Consider the following 20,834-nt stretch of genomic DNA (forward strand, 5'->3'; position numbering starts at 1 on the left):
AATTGTTAAAAATTAGGTTTTGGATTAGTCAAGAAGCCTTTCTTCTTCAAGTGGGCTCTGAAGATTTGGACTGAACTGGCATCATCAGATGGGTGGTTGATAATGGACTTATTGTAATTTCATCGTCGCAAGCACTCCCTCTCCCTCAAAATAATAATAAATAGTAGAGCTACAAAACATTATTAGGTGCACTTAAATGTATTATCTTTTTTTAATTACCTTTTCATATTACATATTACAGGAGGCTCACCAAAATGTAAGAGAGTGAACAACACTATATTTTTGTGTGCACTCTATAATTTTCCCGTAGCAAGAGGAGTAGCAAATATCAAAAGCATTGCACCCTTGTCTTGAACCGCTCCTCAACGATAGGAGATAATCCGATATCCACCGCTAACATTGCCCATTCATTCTCTTCGTTTTTCACGTCCACATCATCCCTCTTTATATTTTCACATCCTCGTAACCTTCTTCATTTTTAAGTCCGCACATCTTCACTCTCTCTCTCTTTCTCTCTCCCTCCGAAATAACCCACTAACAATGGCCTCTGCTACAGCACCCACTACCCTTTCCCTTCTCAAAACCACAACTCCTTCCTCCTCCACCACCCGCGCTTCTCTTCTTCCAGTTTCCTCCACTGGCCTCCGCTCAATCAGTCTTCGCCGCCTCGGCTTCGCTGCCGCTGACCCTCTTTTCACTCGCCATGTTGCATCCAAAATTCAATCATTTGGGTCCGGTAAGGCCTCGAGGGCAGTCGTGTCCATGGCGAAGAAGAGCGTGGGAGAGCTGACAGCTGCGGATTTGAAGGGGAAGAAGGTCTTTGTTAGGGCTGATTTGAATGTGCCTTTGGATGACAACCAGAAAATCACTGATGACACTAGAGTTAGAGCTGCAGTCCCCACAATTAAACATTTAATTCAAAATGGAGCTAAAGTCATTCTTTCTAGTCATTTGGTACGTGCACAGGTTTTTGGTGTCTCGTTTTGAAAATTTTCTCTTTTTTTTGCATGGTTCCAGGTTTGCTTTATGAGTTTTCCCCTTTTCATCTTTTGGTGATTTTGTCCCTTGAGAAGTTTGGTAGTTTCCACTGCTTGTTAGACTTTTTTTTCTCTAGTTGATTTCATTCTTTCATTGAATCCATGTTGCTATGTACTTTGATTTATACTATTTTAAATATAGCTTCATAATTCACTAGAATTCTCTTTGGTTTTGGGTGCTGGTTTATTAGAATTTCATATCTGCTTTAATGAGTCTGAAAAGTCTGGCAGTAATTCTTTAGATACCCTTGGAAAATTTTTGCTTTGTAACAATATAGGTTATGAGTTGGTTATCATTGGTTGTTGATTGATGGAAAGGTAAGAACTCAGTGAAAGCTTTTTTGGTTTTTTTGTTCATATTATAGTTCGTTCATTTCTGCTTAGCTGCATATATGAGTAAGTTATATAATGGCTTCGTCCTGTGTGAAAAGCAAGTTCAAATTTAGTGCCAGTAACTACTGCCACTACTACTGTATTTACAACGAATTTGGAACTCTGGAAATATTTCCAATATATATCAGTTTGCAGCATTATTGCATATCTGATGTGTCTCAAATGCTGTACATTGGAAAAGAAAAGGGCAGCCTGTGATCTTTAAAGTGCTTGTGGAATTTACTTATGATCTGACATGTAATTTTAATGGATTTCCAGGGACGGCCAAAAGGTGTTACTCCAAAATTCAGCTTGGCTCCTCTTGTACCCCGTTTATCAGAACTCCTTGGCATTCAGGTATATCTTCTAAAAAAATTACACTAAGAATAAAGCAATAATGGAAATCAGTACCAATTTATGTTAATTGAGCAGGTTGTGAAGGCTGATGATTGCGTAGGCCCAGAAGTAGAAAAATTGGTGGCTTCACTTCCTGAAGGTGGCGTTCTTCTTCTTGAGAATGTGAGGTTTTACAAGGAGGAAGAAAAGAATGAACCTGAATTTGCAAAGAAGCTTGCTTCCCTAGCAGATCTCTATGTTAATGATGCATTTGGGACTGCACACAGAGCACATGCCTCAACTGAAGGAGTAACGAAATTCTTAAAACCATCAGTTGCTGGGTTCCTCTTGCAGAAGGTGTGTTTTAATTGGTCTTTGCTGTATCTTACTCGAAATCTACCAAAATTTTGAGTGATCTATGTATGAGTGTGATTTGCATATGAGCCAGTCCTTGTCTTATTTTGGACATATGATCTAAAGTGCTGACTTAGTCACAGTTTTAGTCTGTCAGATGGTGCACTTGTCAATATTGATCTTATCTTTCAAGTACACTCATTCTTGATACTTTTTTTTTTTCTTTTGACACTTACATTGCCACTTTCCATACTTTAGAAGCCCAAATTATTAATGTTGATGACTCATCAGAATTCAAACATGTGAGTGAAATATTCAAGTTTGGCTTGTATTGAAGAGAACCAATCCATTCACCCAATGTTTTGTGCATCTGAGGTTCAACTTGTAAACAAGACATACATGTGTCACATTAAGAAACTAAGTTTAATTTGTTTACCTTGTTTACTTGTAAACTTCTGATCACATTTTAATTTATTTTCTTCCTATCTTGTTTTAGGAGCTGGACTACCTTGTTGGAGCAGTTTCAAATCCAAAGAGGCCATTTGCTGCCATTGTAGGTGGTTCAAAGGTCTCATCTAAGATTGGAGTTATTGAATCACTTCTTGAGAAGTGTGATATCCTTCTTTTGGGTGGAGGAATGATTTTCACATTTTACAAGGCACAAGGCCTCTCAGTGGGCGCTTCTCTGGTTGAGGAGGATAAGCTTGATTTGGCAACGTCACTCCTTGAGAAGGCCAAGTCAAAAGGAGTGTCTCTTTTGTTACCCACTGATGTGGTAATTGCAGACAAGTTTGCTCCTGATGCAAACAGTAAGGTTTGTAGTCTAAACTCATACTTGAAAGTTCCTCAGAGATTGTTCCCACCTTGACATTATTTTTTATGCTTTTTTCTTAGATTGATCCTGATTAATTTTAATTGAGGCACTGAAATCCAACTATCGCTATGCTGAAATCTATTCACTACATTTACTTGGCAAGTAGGAGTAAAATACTGTTTTGCTCAGTGCAGCTGGTGCCAGCCTCAGCAATTCCTGATGGCTGGATGGGATTGGATATTGGACCAGAATCTGTGAAGACATTCAACGATGCTTTGGAAACTACCAAAACTGTCATCTGGAATGGACCAATGGGAGTGTTTGAATTTGACAAGTTCGCAGTTGGAACAGAGGTATGCCAAAAGCGCTTGCCCTGATCTTATTTTTGGACTCCAATTGGCCAAAGCTTGGATGCCATTTCTGTCTCTGCTCTGCATAATTGTGTTGTGTCTGTTAAAGGCTTAACCTTCGGAGAATTACCTAGGCCATTAGTTTCAACATATATTTCTTCCCTGTTTGAAACTTCTGCAATTGCTTATTAGCTCTTTTGCTTATAGTAACCGTACAATGGAAAAGATGGTGTGAGTTTCAACTTTTTGAATCGCTGACTAAAACCAATTCGACTCCATGTTCAAGTACATGTCAAAACATGTGCAATTTATGGATTACTTCCTGCATTTGCTGATGAATATTTGCACCTTTGCTTTCAGGCTATTGCAAAGAAGCTAGCAGAGCTTAGTGGCAAGGGAGTCACAACAATTATTGGAGGTGGAGATTCTGTTGCAGCTGTGGAAAAAGTAGGAGTTGCTGATGTTATGAGCCACATATCAACCGGTGGTGGTGCTAGTTTGGAGTTGTTGGAAGGCAAAGAGCTTCCTGGTGTTCTTGCTCTTGACGAAGCCACACCAGTTGCTGTGTAAGATTAAATCTGATTTTTTCCCCATTCCTGTCTTGGTGCTCTTGTTGTGCTTCATAAACGAGAAAGAATTGTTGTAGAACTAGATACGAGTTCATGTTGTAAATTTTTCTCTTTGTCATCAATGCTAGAGGTCACATTCCATCTTTCCCTTTGTTTCTTCATGCTAAAATTGCCGAAACAAACAGCAAGGATGAGCAAAGAGTGCCACCCTAGTTTTAAATAAAGTTTCATTTTATTAATTGTTCACCATTGTTTTATTGATAACTTCCAGAATATAAGGTTTACTTTGATATTTTCGATGGATTAATATCATATCAAATTGAGAACTAACAATTGGTAAATATGAAAGGGGAAAAAACTCGTATGTTTTTTTTTTTTTTTTTTTCCCTTATATTGGCTTCTGGCTGTGCGAAATAAATTCTAATTGTGCTGCTGAAATACATGGTGCTTCCCATCCAATTGTTCTCAGTTAGTACTTTGGTTTCTTGTTTGAAATATCCAACACATGGCAGCCAGGGCAGCATGGGTTTTATTTTGGCGCAGGTTTGAATATCCACAGATTGAGAATACAAGAATATCTTGTTTTCTGAAATTTGATTGCGAGTCTGCTGTTTGAAGCAATTTCAATAAACAGAAATACAGAATGCCAGTTATGCTTAAAATGTTTGATTATGCAATTGAAATGTACAATGGGTATATTTTTATGCAATTGAAATGTACAGTACACAGTACACAGACACACACACACACACACACACACATATATATATATATATATATATATATAATATCAGCTCCCCCCTCCTCTCAAGGGAGATGCAAACAAAATTTATCATAGAATCACCCTGGTTTCTAAGCCACAGAATTTATGTGAGGCTTTGAGTGTTCCTTCTTAATCCTTCACAACTTTTTCTAGGTGTATATATATATATATATATATATATATATATATATATATATATATATATAGAGAGAGAGAGAGAGAGAGAGAGAGAGAGAGAGAGAGAGAGAGAGAGAGAGAGAGAGAGAGAGAGAGAGAGAGATTAAAATATTGTTTATTAAAGCATCCTTCGGGTCATTGATAATAAGCAGGATACAGAACTAGCCTTTTCCTTTTTATTACCAGTCAACTTATGCCTTGATAAAGAATACCAAAGCATGGATTTATTTTTTTTAAAAAAAAAAACAAAAGAAAAAAAAAATAAAGCATGGATTTCAAAAGTAGATTTTTCATTATCCTCTTTTTATTTGTCATTTGTAATATTTATTATAATTGCTTAAAATTACCCACATGAAAACACATTGATAAAATATAATTTCTTGTAAGGGCTGTCCATATTAAGAGTAAGCAATATTCAATTATAATCGAAACAAAATATTTTTTTTTAAATTTATATGGTCAATTTGATTATTTTAAAAATAATAAAAAAAATTAAATAATAATATTAATTATAATTTATTAATAGTATTTGATGCTTTTATCAAAATGTTTTTATTTTTTAGTGCCATAAGAATATTTTTATTTATAATTTTATTTTTATTAAAATATAAAATTTAATATCACATGATTTATAAATTATATTTTCCAATTAACTCAATCATAATCGCATAACTAATTGTAATATTTTAAATTTCAAATCTTTTGTTTTTCCTATAAATTTATAAAACTATTGAAAATTAAACTGATAAAGGCCAAAAAAAAAAAAGTCACAAACCAAGTTCGTAATGATGAAACTGGACGCAATTGAAGATTCTAAATCGGAAGGCTAAGTTTGAAGCTTATGCTCGTTGGTGGTTTCTAGAAGAATTCTTCTTACTTTCTCTTATATATTTATATATATACACAAAATTTTACTCCATCAGCCCTAAAAAATAAACTTAATTCTATTTTTACATAAATTAAAAAATATATTTATTTATTTAATACTTTTTATGCATAAAAAAAAAAAATTGCTTGAGTGGACGGAGGGAATGTGTTGTAGTATCTGTTTCTGAGAATGAAAAACCGTCAACTGCTAGCCCAAGGGTTTAGTTTGGACCACAGAGACAAAACCAACCCATTCAGTGTGTACCCCAAGAAAAACCACTAATCCGATGCTTTTGCGATCCAGACCCAACAAACCCACCCTCTTCACTCTCTATATATCCTTTCTAAAACAACCTCCTTTTTATCCATTGTCTTCTCTTCATTTTACCTAGAAACTGTCCTTAATCTTAACTTGTTTCTCGTTGTATGCTCCTTTCTCGCACTACTAAATACACTGATTTGTTTGTAAATTTGCTTTACTCATTTATTTTTCTGCTTTTTTTTTTTTTTTTTTTTAATCTGCAGAGATTGTTGTGGCGTTGAGATATGGCTACAAAGAAGAGCGTTAGCAGTCTAAAGGAAGCAGATTTGAAGGGGAAGAGGGTGTTTGTGAGGGTGGATCTCAACGTCCCTTTGGATGATAACTTCAATATTACTGATGATACCAGGATCCGAGCTGCTGTCCCCACCATTAAGTACTTGATTGATCATGGCTCCAAAGTTATTCTTTGCACCCACTTGGTATATACTTGCAATGCCCTGATTTACAGCTTTTTACCCCTTATGTTTCTGGTTTCTGATTGGAATATTTTGTGGATTGATCTCTTCCTTTAAATCACTTATTCCTACCCAGCAGATTCTAGCGATGTTTATTGGTTATTGCTCATTTGCCCGATCCTTCATTTTTGTGTTGTTTCAATGCTTCTGTTAGTTGCGTCTGCTTTTTTTATTCTGATATCTTACAAACAGGCTGTTCGATTTTTTTGATGTAGCTTACAGGATTTGCCTGAATCATGCGCATGTAAACAGATTTGCATTTTGTTCTCATATTTGATACTGTTTTGATTTACTTTTTGGTAGCTTGTTTGGATATACATAAAAATTTTAACTGGATGTGGTGCTTGTGATTACTTTTACTGTGAATTTGACATTTTTCACGTATTATTGTCAAGTTCTCGGCTTTATTTTTCGGCATTACCTATTTGCCCATTTGATCAGCTCTCTGCTTGTTTATGTAATTAGCTTTTAGATCTACCGTGGTTGGTTACTTGTTGAGCTTTAATTTTTTTGGCAATAGTTTTTTCTTCGTGCTATTATTTGTGAATTAGAATAATGTGGCTTCGAAAATGGATTTGAGGCATGTTTTATATCATATTTGATTACTGGGAGATGCTACGTACATTCTTAGACACGCATAATTTTTTTTTCTTTGGTGTAAATTGTGATAGTAATTGGGATGGCATTACCACATTACCAATCCTGTGTTTTTAGGGTTGAAGAGACGAGAGCATCACAAAATTAATGTGGATGGGATAGTGCTCAACTGTCTTGACCTTCCCATTGAGAGCTTGTCTTGGAACTTGGAATCGCAGAGTTATCAGTCTCTTTGTTTGGTTATAATGTGCATCATCATTTTGTCTTTTTCTGCCATGAGTGAATTTTCTGTCTACTAGGTTATGGGATTCTTGTTTTCTCTTGATGTTACGCCTTATAGATATATGTTTGTGATAGATATCGTAAAAAGAAAAGATCATACATCACCTCTGCAATCTACTTTTATGGAATATTCATCATCATTTTGAAAATTGAGCATTAATTTTTCTTTGGCAAAAATGTGCATGTTTGATATAAAAAAGCCAAGACTGTTGTACAAGGATTAAGAGTCAAGGATGGGTAAAAATACTGAAGTGTGACAGGCCAAAGAAACATTTACTGTTGTTTATCTGAGTGGATGAGTAAGTTGATAGCTTTTTAATATGAACATGACCCATGATATGGTGTGATGGTTTGCTTACTAGCATGAAAGTATGTGCATGCCTTTCAATCATATGTTTGTTGCATATGATATGGTGTGATTTTTTTCTCCGTGCCAATTTTTGAAAACGAGCACTTGTGTAATTATTTTCTCTCATTGTGGTTTCCAGGGACGTCCAAAGGGTGTTACACCTAAGTACAGCTTGAAGCCTCTTGTATCCAGGCTATCTGAACTTCTTGGAGTACAGGTTTGTATATATATATATATATATATATATATATATATATCTTCCCCCCTCATCTCCTCTTCTTCTCTCTCTATTCCCGTCTTTTTTTGGACTGTTTTAGTTGCTTAGTTTTTCTTATTCCTCTATAATAGGTTAAGATAGCTAATGACTGTATTGGTGAGGAAGTTGAGAAACTGGTGGCTGAGCTCTCAGAAGGAGGTGTCTTGCTCCTTGAGAATGTGAGGTTCCACAAGGAGGAGGAAAAGAATGATCCTGAATTTTCCAAGAAACTAGCTTCTCTGGCAGATGTATACGTGAATGATGCATTTGGCACTGCTCATAGAGCCCATGCATCGACAGAAGGTGTGGCCAAATACTTGAAACCTTCTGTTGCTGGTTTTCTTATGCAGAAGGTATGTTAGATGCCTGTTCATTAATTTATTTTATTTGAAGTGTGCTTTAGTGAACGAATGCTGATGTGCTTTTTGCTATTAGGAACTTGACTATCTTGTTGGAGCTGTGGCAAATCCAAAGAAGCCATTTGCTGCAATTGTTGGTGGCTCAAAGGTATCGACCAAGATTGGAGTGATAGAATCACTCTTGGAGAAGGTTGACATCCTCATATTGGGTGGAGGAATGATATTTACTTTTTACAAGGCACAAGGGCATTCAGTTGGGTCATCCCTTGTGGAGGAAGACAAGCTTGATCTTGCTACTTCCCTTATTGAAAAGGCCAAGGGTAAGGGAGTATCTTTACTGCTGCCCACTGATGTGGTGATTGCTGACAAGTTTGCAGCTGATGCCAACAGCAAGGTATGCTTTTGCCTGGCCGTTTGAGTGATTTCTCATCTAGTTCAAGTACGCAATATGTTCAGAAAGTTCAGTGTGATGTTTTTGCAGGTGGTGCCAGCATCCGCAATACCAGATGGTTGGATGGGTTTGGATGTTGGACCTGATGCTATCAAGACTTTCTGTGAAGCGTTAGATACTACCAAAACAATTATTTGGAATGGACCAATGGGTGTCTTTGAGTTTGATAAGTTCGCTGTGGGAACTGAGGTATCCATTTTATTTTGAACTGTTGAACATGAGATTATAGCGCTGTTTTTAGCAATGAACTTGAAATTATCTTTTCTTTTTGCAGGCAATTGCCAAGAAGCTTGCAGAGCTCAGTGGCAAGGGTGTGACAACCATCATTGGAGGTGGTGACTCAGTTGCTGCCGTGGAGAAGGTTGGGCTTGCTGATAAGATGAGTCACATATCGACTGGAGGTGGTGCCAGCTTAGAGCTTCTCGAGGGGAAAACTCTTCCTGGAGTCCTTGCTCTTGATGATGCATGAGCTGAGTTTCTCATTTCCCCTTTTTGCGCAACTTTAGGTTTGGTATATGGCTGGTTTCACAGCCAGAGCGGACAGTGGACTAGAATTATAGTACAGAGCTCCTCTGATCTTAGGCTGTAGATTTGAGTAAATAAATGTTTTCTCTTGAGCATCTTCGAGGATGAATTGCTCGAGTTGAATGAATTGATATTGGAATGTTGTTGCTTAGTAATCCAGTTGTATGGGTTTGTTTTTCTAGCCGTTTTCACTTTCTGAAGTGTTCACGATGAATTGAATTAAGCCTCAAGCCTTTTGCCTTCAGAGCCTTTTGATGGTTAGGAGTTAAAACCTCCTTTTTCTTTCCTAGGTGCCTTTCTGGCAAGTATCACTATTCTATAGAAGTCATCTCATTGAACAGTGAATTGGAGCGGTGATGTTTATTGCTGACGCGTTAAATAAAATACAAGGCATTGAATGGGAACCTGACGGAAATTCAATATTGATCCCATTTGTTCATACTGTCGTTTCCTATTTGGAAGTTGCATGATAAATTGACATAAAGCATATGCCTCATAATTTTTATTTTATGAAGCTTCATTGTGAATTATTCAACATTTCATTTTGGAACTGAAAAAATTTGTTTTAATACGTAATAATAATATTATAATGATTTTTTTGTATTTCAAAAAAAAGATTATCAAAGTTCAACTTTTTATATTGATATTCAGTCATTAATGAGAGTTCAAGCATTTCTGTGATTTCAAGCATTTCATCTAATAAACTCTTTCTGCTTCTCGTTTGTTGGTTTGGTATTGGCTCTGCATTAATTTGTACCAAGTTGTAAAGCTCTTGGCTTTCATTCGCACAATTGCTACTTTTAATTGCTGTAACCGGTGTTTCAGAATCTCTTGTAATTTTTATTTTTTTTTTAATTTTAGAGATTTGAACTTCAGACAGAGCCTCATATAATATTGAAGATAATATCAATGCCATTTGGCAAGAATCTTCGCCTTTAATTTATCTTATTCAATGTCTTTCTGTTTGGACTCAAAACATATATTTAACCATTGTTTTGTTTTGCAGTTGGATAATGAAGTTGCTACTCCTAATCTTAACTGCCGTGGGATTAATCTCACTTTCACTTGAAGTTGAGACTGAAAAGATTGCTTCGCAAGACCAAAGAAAAGAGAAGATTGGTTATATGCGCAACAGGAAGGACTAGCACGCACCTTTCTAATGAACAACTTAAGCCTAAGTTAGAGTCAATGCTACTTTTATATATATGTAAAGAAGTAATAAGCATTCATTTAAATAAGTCGACTCAATGCTCTTTGAAAATATTAAAGAAATGCAATTTCTTTTTTAAAAAATCCCATTTTCTCACTTATTAAAAAAAAATTCAATATTTCAATTGTAATCTAATTAAAGATGCCATCTTTTAAATATAAATGATACACTTTTTTACCATAGGACAATTTGATAAATTCAAGGTTGAGGCCATTAAAAAATTTTAATACATAATAGGGTGTAGATAGGTTAGAAAATTTGGTGGTATTTTCAAAGAGCTTTAACTTTCAAGATGTGTGAAGAAAAATTGACAATTGAAGACCAGGCCTTTGTCTGCTTTTACTATTTTATAGCCTAAAAGAACCTTCTTATGCCTGCTGATTATTTAAGCTGTTAATGTCATCTTCGCAACCCATTTTCAGGTTGTGGACTTCCTGCTTTCTGCAGGCAACTTTGGATTATTTGGAGGGTAATATTCCTTTAAAGAAACTTCAAATATACTGGACTTTAGAGCATGAACCAACGTGATCAGCATGTATTCCTATTGACCTGTGCCTTTCTTGATCCAGGACAAGTTCACCTCATAACTTCATTCGCTAACAGTACAAAAATTGTAATTGGGTTTGCCTGCCTGCTGAAGTTACGGAAGAATAAGTGAGCATTCTCAAGTTCTTGAATATCTTGAAAATGATTGAGCCTATGCAATGCATAGGATATTTGGTGAGGTTTCTTGCTTTCTGTCACTTGATTTCTTTTATCAGCTTCTCAACGGTTGAAGCTAGAACTCGCCACTACGATTGGGAGGTTAACTACGAGTACAAGTCTCCTGATTGCTACAAGAAACTGGCTATTACCATTAATGGAAGAACACCAGGACCAACAATCTTGGCACAGCAAGGTGATACGATTATAGTTAAGCTTCAAAATAATCTGTTAACTGAGAATGTTGCAATTCACTGGCATGGGATCCGTCAGGTATACTATATTTATGATATCTTTCTTTCTTTTTTCTTTTTCCATATTCGTGAAAACTAATGCATTTTAAATATGAGTTGTGACCATAGATTGGAACTCCATGGAGTGATGGTACAGGAGGGTTCACTCAATGTCCCATTCAACCAGGAGAAAAATTGATTTATAAATTTGTTGTGGATAGAGTAAGTTCCTGTAGTTTTGAACATGTGAAACAAGTCAAGATCTTCTTCTTGTTCCTTTTCACCCTTCAGGATTCATTTTATAGACTTTGTTTTTACTAATTTTGCAGGCAGGAACATACACATACCATGGACATTATGGAATGCAAAGAGAAGCTGGGTTATATGGAACCATCATCGTATTGCTTCCTAATGGGGTTTCCGAACCGTTCTCCTATGATTATGATCGAAACATAATCTTGAATGATTGGTATCACAAGAGCAGTGATGAACAAGCCACTGGCCTATCTTCCATTCCCTTTGTTTTCGTTGGCGAGCCACAGGTAAAAATTATTCTGTTTTTGTTGTAAATGATGCTGGTTTTATGGCAAATTATATACCTCTTTCTTCTGCTGTATATGCACTCCAGTCACTTCTTATAAATGGAAAAGGAAAATACAACTGCTCTCTATTGACTACTCCCGGAGCCTGCAATGCAACAAATCCTCAATGTTCTCCTCATGTGCTTACTGTTGTTCCAGGAAAAACGTATCGATTAAGGATTGGTAGTTTAACTGCCCTATCTGCTCTTAGTTTTGAAATTGAGGTAACTTGTATTATATGTTAATTCATCCATTATCAATCATGATTTTGATTATTAATATTCTTATACAGGGCCATGATATAACTGTTGTAGAAGCAGATGGAAGCTATGTGGAACCATTTGTGGTACGAAACCTCTACATCTATTCTGGTGAGACGTACTCTGTGTTAGTCAAAGCCAATCAAGACCCTTCAAGAAACTATTGGATCACTATAAATGTGGTCAGTCGCAAACCTGCAACACCAACTGGTTTAGCCATTTTCAATTACTACCCAAACCATCCTCAAAAGCCACCTCCAACAGTTCCAACCACAGGGCCTCTTTGGAATGATACCACTTCAAGGTTGGCTCAGAGTATTGCCTTAAAGGCTCGCCAAGGTTTTATTGACACCCCTCCCCTCACTTCAGACAGAGCGATTGTTCTTCTCAACACACAAAACAAGATTGATGGTTACTATAAATGGGCTTTAAACAATCTCTCTCTCACTTTCCCAACTACCCCATATCTTATTGCTCTAAAAGAGAATTTAACCGATGCGTTCGATCAAAACCCACCTCCTGATGGATATGATTTTGCAAGTTATGATATATACAGAGTTGCCAAAAATGTTAATGCTACTTCCAGCAACCGCATATACAGGCTACGGTTCAATTCAACAGTAGACATTATACTACAAAATGCTAATACCATGACTGTGAACAATAGCGAGACACATCCTTGGCATCTTCATGGGCATGAGTTTTGGGTGCTGGGATATGGGATGGGTAAATATAATATGTCCAGCGATGGGAAAAAGTACAATCTTGTAAATCCAATCATGAAGAACACAGTGCCTCTTCATCCTTATGGATGGACTGCTTTAAGGTTTCAAGCTAATAATCCAGGCGTTTGGGCTTTTCATTGCCATGTCGAGTCTCATTTTTATATGGGTATGGCAGTAGTATTTGAAGAAGGGATAGAAAAGGTGGGGAACTTGCCTTCATCTATTATGGGTTGTGGAGAAACCAAAAGCTATAACAGGCCCAGGCCATAGTAATTTGAATATCCGTAATTGGAAGAACATTATGTAATTTATTACATTGGCTGTGTTTTAACAATTTAATTCACGATTGAGGGAGTGAAACTTGAATCTGGCAAGAGCTAGATAAGTAATATATTTTAAGCTATTAGATCAAATCAGACTAGATGAATGCTATACTTAATAGTTATTAATAATTCTAGAATCTCTCTATTAATAATTCTAGAATCTCTCTTGTTACATAATTACCAAATTATCCTATCTTAGAGTTTACCATCAAAAGTGAGAGATAGAGAAGCTTATCAATCTTAATATTAAATTATATAAACCTTGCTGTTTAATTTCGTCTTTTGTTGGACTTGTGAAGATGGATGGCATGAATCTTGACACTTACAATGAATCGATCCATTTCAACCAAAATTTTCCCGTGAAGGAAAAGTTGAGATGGTGATATGAGAAATAATTAATTAATTGACTTACGTGGCATCCTATTACAAATAAGATTTTATAAAATATAATATTTCAACTTGAACATATATAATTTGTTTTCTAAATATTATAGGGGAGAAAGAAAAAAGAGAAAAAAAAAGAAATATTATTTCTAATGTCATATTGACTTACAGGATTAGACAGCACAACTGCAACCTAATACCTAAAATGATTGAATATATTATTATAAAATTGTTTTCAGAGATAAACATAAGCTAAATACTATAGTAATAAAATTGTTTTCAGAAATAATACAATCTAACTGAATTGCATCTACCTTCCGCATGATTTTTAAAGTAGTGAGAATGATTGCTGCTGTGTCTAATAATTAGGTCCTCCACTCCTTCACCAAGCTTAATATCCTGAGTCCCATCCATGGAGCAGCAAATCCCCTCTTTTCCAGTCCTTATAGCCTTCCTACTCTTTGTATCGATTGTGTTCAAGATATGGAAGAAATCTATAATCACCAACGTTCCAGGACCCTGGAGGTTACGGTAACTGTTGTGCACCGTGGAAGTGTATAAACGGTAAAGAAACAAAGCAAACACACAAAATATCAATATTTACGTGGTTCACCCTCTCAATATAGGGCTACATCCACGGGCATGCCATCTTTCACTATCAATAAATAAATAAATCATCATTACAAGCTCAAAGTTATATTATATATCCACCCAATTACACCAAAGAAAACCCATATAATATCAAACTACTCATAGTAAATATATTAGTTAGTCCCTCTCAGTCTCCTCTAGACATAACCTAATATATTTACTATTACAACACTACACCACAAAGGGTGCTTTCAACTATATGGGCAAGAGCCCTCTCATTGGACAAGAATCCCTTCTTCTTGAATTCTATGTCCTTACTCCACCTTAGGCCGAAGGCTCTCTCCACTGCAATGGGCAAGTGCCCCTCATCAATGGGCAGAGCCAAATCTTCAGCAGTTGGTAAAGCCCTTCTCTACAACGGGTTACAGCCTCAGTCCATAGGCTGAAAACTATTCTCTTTAATAGGCAAAAGCCAAATAACCTTTTTCATCATTCTCCTATTTATAGTGTTAATTCCCTCAATCTTTATCTGATTAGGAGTACTACTCAATTTAGGAATAACATTAAAATAAGAGTTCTACTCATTATAATAAATATTCCTCAATCCTATTGAGGAGTATTTTTCCCACTCAAATTAGGAAAAGATCTTTTTCCAAATCTATGACACTCCTCACCCGTCTACAGTATAGCCGAGCAAGGTGTGCTACATTCGGTGCCGGAGCACCCTATCCTATCTTATCGTGTACAATATTAATTCAATTATATTATCTTACGTGTAAAATTTTTTTTTATTTCATTTCATTTTTACGGAGACCCAGACAGAGTCCCCTCTGTTCTATCAGTGCATGGCGAGTTTCTTGTTACCTGTTAAAATAATTTATATTCTTTTCATCTATTCAGTCATCATATCATTTATCATGCTCATATAAATTTTTAAGAAAATAAAATAACTCATTTCATTCATATAGAGTCAAGTACAATATTTACAATTTATATACAATTCAAAAATTATTTACATCATTTAATTATATACAATACCAAAATGTAAAATCTAGTATGTACATGAGCCCTACAAAAAATAACTGATGAGGTGACAACCCACTGTAGCAGATCAGGTCCAAGTCCGGTCTAAGCTGTAACACCCATAATTTTTAAATTTATTATTTTATAGATAATTATTTATATTTAAATTTTAGAAAATTATTTGAAATTTTTCAGATTCTAGAAATCGGGTTCGATTTTTTGAAAATATAAAACTTTGATGATTTTTAAAAATTAATTTAAAGATCACGTGGCAAAACTAAAAATATATTTGGATTCTATAAATTTTTCTGAGTTTTCTAAAAATTTTTTCAAAATTTTTGGGCCTCGTTTTCGGTCCCAAAGCAGAGTAAAAATTCAATTTCGGATATCTTGAATCAAACCGGCTAAATCGAACCGGATCGGATCGGACCTGTCGAATCAAACCGGGCCTTCCCTTTTTCTTTTCTCCTCCTGCGTCGCGCAACTCTCTCCTCTCTCTCTTCCATTTTCTCTCTCCTCCCTCCGCCCCTCGTCGGGTAGCCGCCACCCAGCCCTCCCCCACACTCCGGCGCACCTCCCCTGCCTCTCTCCTGCCGCCGAAAAGCCTCCAGGCCGCAGGAAATGTGGCGCAAAGCCCACCCAGTGCGCGCATGCTGTTTCGCCTTCCCGACCAAAATTCGGCCGATTCGGCCACCGATCGAATCGGGTCTTGTGTCAAAACCCATTTACACCTCAAAAGCTTTTCATAAACACCAAGAATACCAAAATCCATCGAGCGGTTTATCCAATTTTTGTCCAAAAAGTTTTAGACGAGAAAACCGAGAGCACTGGAGTGCTCCACTCATCGAGAGTTTCGCGGCAATACCAATTTCATTTCCGATATAGTTTTTCGGTGGGTCCTGCGAAACTTCGTAGTATTTTTCAGAGCACTAAATGAGCTTAGAAAATTTCGTAAAATTTTTTCCTAACCCCTATGTTGTGGCCTTCGTGTAGATACCTTCAATTCACGAAAATTCAACGGTTGCCCGGGTCTGTAAATTTCGGGCCCGGCAGACAAACTACCGAAAAAGTCTCGAAATTGGGTCAAAATTTTGGCTACCCCACCGATGTCAGACGTCCCGAGAGCGTTCCTGGGGTCAGAATCTGTATAGGTAAACCCGAACCTTACTTTTTCTTAATTATCTAGTGCTTGAATTCGATTAAAATCTATAAAATATTCGTGGTAGCTTAGAAAATTATAATTCCTTTTGCATTAGCTTAATAATAATGCTATGGACCACGGGGCAAAGTTTTAGAATTTTTAGAGTTCATTTGGATAGTTTTTGCAAAAAGGGTTAATTATAAGGACTAAATTGTAATTTTTCACATTGTGATTGTTGACTGTTTGGATGGGCCCAGGAGGGGCTATGTGATGTGATTGAGTTGTGGATGTGTGATTTGTGGATATAGAAGTGCATTTTGAGCTCTTTTGCAGGTTGGGTAGGTCCTAGGTACAGGGGAGACTCTGCAAGATTTTCGGCACGACTTAGGACATCTTTGGTCTTTTCTTAGTTTATATTGAGTCAAATGTATTAAATAATTGTAATAAAATTATCAGATGAGCCGGGACAACCTTCCTCCTCCGCCCAACTGCCACAATGACCTCAATTTAAGTCTGTGAGTAAAATATTAATTTTAATTGTAATTTTGATATTATTATATGTTCAAGCGTACCCATGCATCACTTATAAATATGTATCTATGTAGTTAAATACTAGGTACATTTTATATTGCATTCATAATTGTTGAAGTGCCATGAATGTTGTTTGTGGTAATTTGGAGCAGTGTGTGTGCGTGGCGTGCGTGTGGTATGGTATTGGATATGGACAGGATGGGTAGACACAGCTTAAGAGACACTCGCTGGGACCCGGTCCTTCGAGGTAGACACAGCTTGAGAGACACTCGCTGGGACCCCACATTTTATTTATTAAGTAAAAGTCCGGTTTAATAGACACTCGCTGGCAGAGGTTAGATTAAGAGGGCTGTATAGGGGATCAGCTCCCATATATGTATTGCTTGACAGTGTTGGGTGTGTGAGTGCTCCAAATTGCCTTTTTTGCTATTATGATATGAAAATTATAATGATGTTGCATTTCACTCCACAGGGGAAATCAGCTTTAAATAGCTATAGAGATTATGGTTAAAATTGGTATTTTACTCTCTGAGTCGAACACTCACTCCTGTTCATCTATTTTTCTAGGCTACAGGAGGATTATTTATTGTGGCTAACCTGCTCTTCTTCTTCACAGGTCCGTTAATAGAATTTAATGTATTTTGTACAATTGAGTTAAATTTTAGACTCCGCATGTGTTAGAAGCACTTATTTTTATTTTGGGCCTGTATTATAAAAGTTATGTTAGACCTGTAAAATTATTAACTGTATGCATGATGGGATTGGATGAGAGAGCTGAGCTCCCATTTGAGTTATGACATTTTGATTATGTGGAGGGTAAGCTGAGCTCCCTAATTTATTATGTATTGTGTTTATAGGTTTGGCGAGTTAAAAACTCCCCGTTGAATGGTCCATTTTATGGTCGGATTTTGTATAGTTGAATTTTTCAAATTGGGCCCAAATGGGCCTTAAAGTTGGGTTGAGGAATAGTTAGGCTTACTATAGGCCTCAGGGGCTTTAAGCTGGCCCAGGTCCTAGTGCCGGTCCGGCCCATAGGTTGGGTCATGACAAATGTGATATCAGAGCTTAGGCTCCAGATTCATAGGGAATATATGTCTAAAATATTGATAAGAGTCTAATAGGAGTCAGATGCGGATAATAGGGTCCATATTCATCCTTGCATTGTCATCTTTGCTTCTAGTTTATGCTTTGTATAATTGTGTGTAAATATGAGTATATAGAGCTGTGTAATATGCCGTTTTCAATTTTTGTGGCTAATGCTGTTGAATTTTAGGAAAATGCATAGAAGCATAAGAGCTACCACTGCATCAGAACCGGATATGCCTGATGAGGTGTCGGCATAGGATGAGGAGCTTGCCCCAAAGAGGCGGGTAGGAGGCCTAAAGCTGCTCAAGTAGAAGAGCAGTCGCCACCAGTTCAGGAACAGTCTTTTATGGCCCAGGGTCCCATGGACCCAATGGTAGCTACCTTAGCCAGATTGCAGAGAACCATTGATATAATGGCATAGTATATGGTCCACCTTCCCCAATAGCAGCAATCCACCGCACCAAGAAGGGAACCTTACAAACAAATAATTAATTTTAAGAAGTTGGTGCCTGGTACTTATAATGTGTCAGATGATGTTTATCGGTTTTTGGATTCCTGCAAACAGGCAGGGATGGGGTTGCAGTTGACTAATAGGAGGCTTATAAAGTGTGTGCAGCATGTCATGGGGCCTGTGCCTAGGCAATGGATGAATGGCTACATATTACCTCGGATTGAAGGTTTGTCTTGGACTCAATTTGTGGAACTGTGTATCAACAGGTTTGTGCCAGAAAATTTTAGAGATCAAAAGCAGTGGGCCTTTGAGGCCTTAAGGCAGAATGGCAGATCTGTAGATGAATATGCTACAGAATTTCTGGAACTGAGCAGGTATGCCCCTACAGCAGTGGCTATAGAAAGTATGAAGGTAAAGAGGTTCCTAAAAGGGCTGGACAAGAGATATGCAAACCTGGCCATGATGTATGATCAGTCTTTTGATATGGTAGTTGATCGAGCCCGACAGATTGAGATTAGCTATACAAGAGATGACAGTGGAAGAGCAAAGAAGAATAAAGCAGAGGGTTATTCAGGTGTTCCCTACACGGGTACCACGGATAGTAGCGGCCAAAGTCATTACAGAGGAAGAGGTAGAAGCAACAAGAAAGGTGGTTTTAAACACAAATATCGAGGATTCAGACCAGGGTATGGATCCAGCAGTGGTCACAGTTTAGGTTACAGCAGTTCTGGGTCTGGTTTAGGATCCTCCTTAGCACCTTGCACACAGTGTGGAAGAGGACATTTAGGACCTTGTATGATGGGTTCAGGAGTATGTTTCCGGTGTGACCAGTAGGCTCACTTTGCTAGAGAATGTCCAGTGTTTAGCGAGCAACAGATGGGGTCATAGGGTTCTGTTGCAAATGTTTCTCGTTAGTTGTATCCTGCTGCTTCCAGCATGGCAGGCAGTCAGTTCAGTGGCCAACAAGACTGAGGACAAGGAGTACATGGATTTGGAGGTAGGTCAGTAGGTAGAAGTCAATTTCAGGGTTCTGCAATGCAGGGTAGGGGTCAAGCTCAGGTTTTTACCTTGATCCACCAGGATACTCAGGCTTCCAATGCAGTTGTGGTAGGTATTCTTCTAGTCTGTTCCTATGAGGCTCGTGTTTTGATAGATCCGGGCGCTAAGCACTCATTTGTCTCTCTAGTTTTTGCCATGAGATTGAGTAGGAATCCTACAACTTTAGAATGCTCTTTGTCCATAGCTACCCTGCTTAGTGACAACATAAGTATGGACGTGGTTTTTCCAGGTAGCCCAGTAGTAGTGGATAGAAGGATCCTCCCAGTAGACTTGGTTCCTATACCAGTAATGAATTTCGATGTAATTTTGTGAATGAATTTGTTGGCAACTCATTATGCCACTTTAGACTGCAGGAACAAAAATGTGTATTTCTACATACCTGGTGTGGAAGAGTTTAGCTTTTATGGTGACAGGAGCGTGGCTCCATATAATTTGGTGTAAGCAATTAGTGCTAGAAAAATGTTGAGGCGTGGATGTCAAGGGTATTTGACATTGGTGAGAGATACATCTGTAGAAGGTGTTAACAAGGAAAATGTTCCTATTATCAGAGAATTCATGGATATCTTCCCTGAGGAGCTTCCAAGGTTGCCATCAGGGAGGGAAATAGAGTTCTGCATTGATATTGTGCTGGGTACAAACCCCATATCAATGCCGCCTTACAGGATGGCACCAACAGAATTGAAAGAGCTAAAGGAGCAACTACAGGAGCTTTTGGACAAGGGTTTTATACGTCCGAGCACTTCACCCTGAGGCGCTCTTATTCTATTTGTGAGAAAGAAATATGGGTCCTTGAGGTTGTGTATTGATTATAGACAGCTGAACAAAGTGACTATGAAGAACAAGTATCCACTTCCTCGGATCGATGATCTGTTTGATCAGCTCTAAGGGGCTAGATTCTTTTCTAAAATAGACCTATGATCAGGCTACCATCAGTTGAGGATCAGGGAGGGGGACATATCAAAGACAGCGTTCAGGACTAGATATGGTCATTATGAGTTCCTAGTGATGTCTTTTGGAGTCACTAATGCACCAGCGGCCTTCATGGACTTGATGAATAGGGTGTTCAGGCTGTTCCCAGACCGTTCTATCATCGTATTCATAGATGACATTTTGGTATACTCTCGGACAGAGGAAGAACATGTGTGGCATCTGAGAATGGTGTTGCAAACTTTGAGGGAGCACCAGCTATATGCCAAATTTTCAAAATGTGAATTTTGGCTAGGAAGCATCTCATTCTTGGGACACGTGATTTCTAGTGAAGGCATTCAAGTGGATCCTAAGAAAATTAAGGCTGTAACT

The 20,834-nt window shown here is 37.4% G+C and overlaps 3 protein-coding genes across 4 annotated transcripts; all 3 read left to right on the top strand.

Moving 5' to 3' along the window:
• Window positions 1-226: 226 nt before the first annotated feature.
• LOC110643159 (phosphoglycerate kinase, chloroplastic) lies at window positions 227-4,078 on the top strand. Its single transcript, XM_058132888.1, has 6 exons — window positions 227-954; window positions 1,689-1,766; window positions 1,842-2,102; window positions 2,596-2,913; window positions 3,108-3,266; window positions 3,624-4,078. Exons 1-6 carry the CDS (start codon window positions 541-543, stop codon window positions 3,831-3,833), a joined length of 1,440 nt encoding a protein of 479 aa, XP_057988871.1. The 5' UTR covers window positions 227-540; the 3' UTR covers window positions 3,834-4,078.
• Window positions 4,079-5,834: 1,756 nt separating this feature from the next.
• LOC110643146 (phosphoglycerate kinase, cytosolic) lies at window positions 5,835-9,416 on the top strand. The gene is made up of 7 exons (XM_021795403.2): window positions 5,835-6,063; window positions 6,165-6,380; window positions 7,784-7,861; window positions 7,993-8,253; window positions 8,336-8,653; window positions 8,741-8,899; window positions 8,985-9,416. The coding sequence occupies exons 2-7, from the start codon at window positions 6,186-6,188 to the stop codon at window positions 9,177-9,179; spliced, it is 1,206 nt and encodes a 401-aa protein (XP_021651095.2). The 5' UTR covers window positions 5,835-6,063; window positions 6,165-6,185; the 3' UTR covers window positions 9,180-9,416.
• Window positions 9,417-9,631: 215 nt separating this feature from the next.
• Window positions 9,632-13,306, top strand: LOC110643145 (L-ascorbate oxidase). 2 transcript variants are annotated; one of them, XM_021795402.2, is made up of 8 exons: window positions 9,632-10,438; window positions 10,868-10,914; window positions 11,015-11,099; window positions 11,207-11,420; window positions 11,510-11,602; window positions 11,710-11,922; window positions 12,009-12,185; window positions 12,254-13,306. In XM_021795402.2, coding segments are annotated over exons 1-8 (1,794 nt in total). In that variant the 5' UTR covers window positions 9,632-10,436; the 3' UTR covers window positions 13,217-13,306. The 2 variants fall into 2 exon arrangements, with proteins under 2 accessions (XP_021651094.2, XP_057988872.1); XM_058132889.1 differs by having other exon boundaries at window positions 9,632-10,413; window positions 11,015-11,420.
• Window positions 13,307-20,834: the final 7,528 nt, after the last annotated feature.

This window comes from Hevea brasiliensis, chromosome 13 (genome assembly GCF_030052815.1).
Source record: "Hevea brasiliensis isolate MT/VB/25A 57/8 chromosome 13, ASM3005281v1, whole genome shotgun sequence".
NCBI classification, from domain to species: Eukaryota; Viridiplantae; Streptophyta; class Magnoliopsida; order Malpighiales; family Euphorbiaceae; genus Hevea; species Hevea brasiliensis.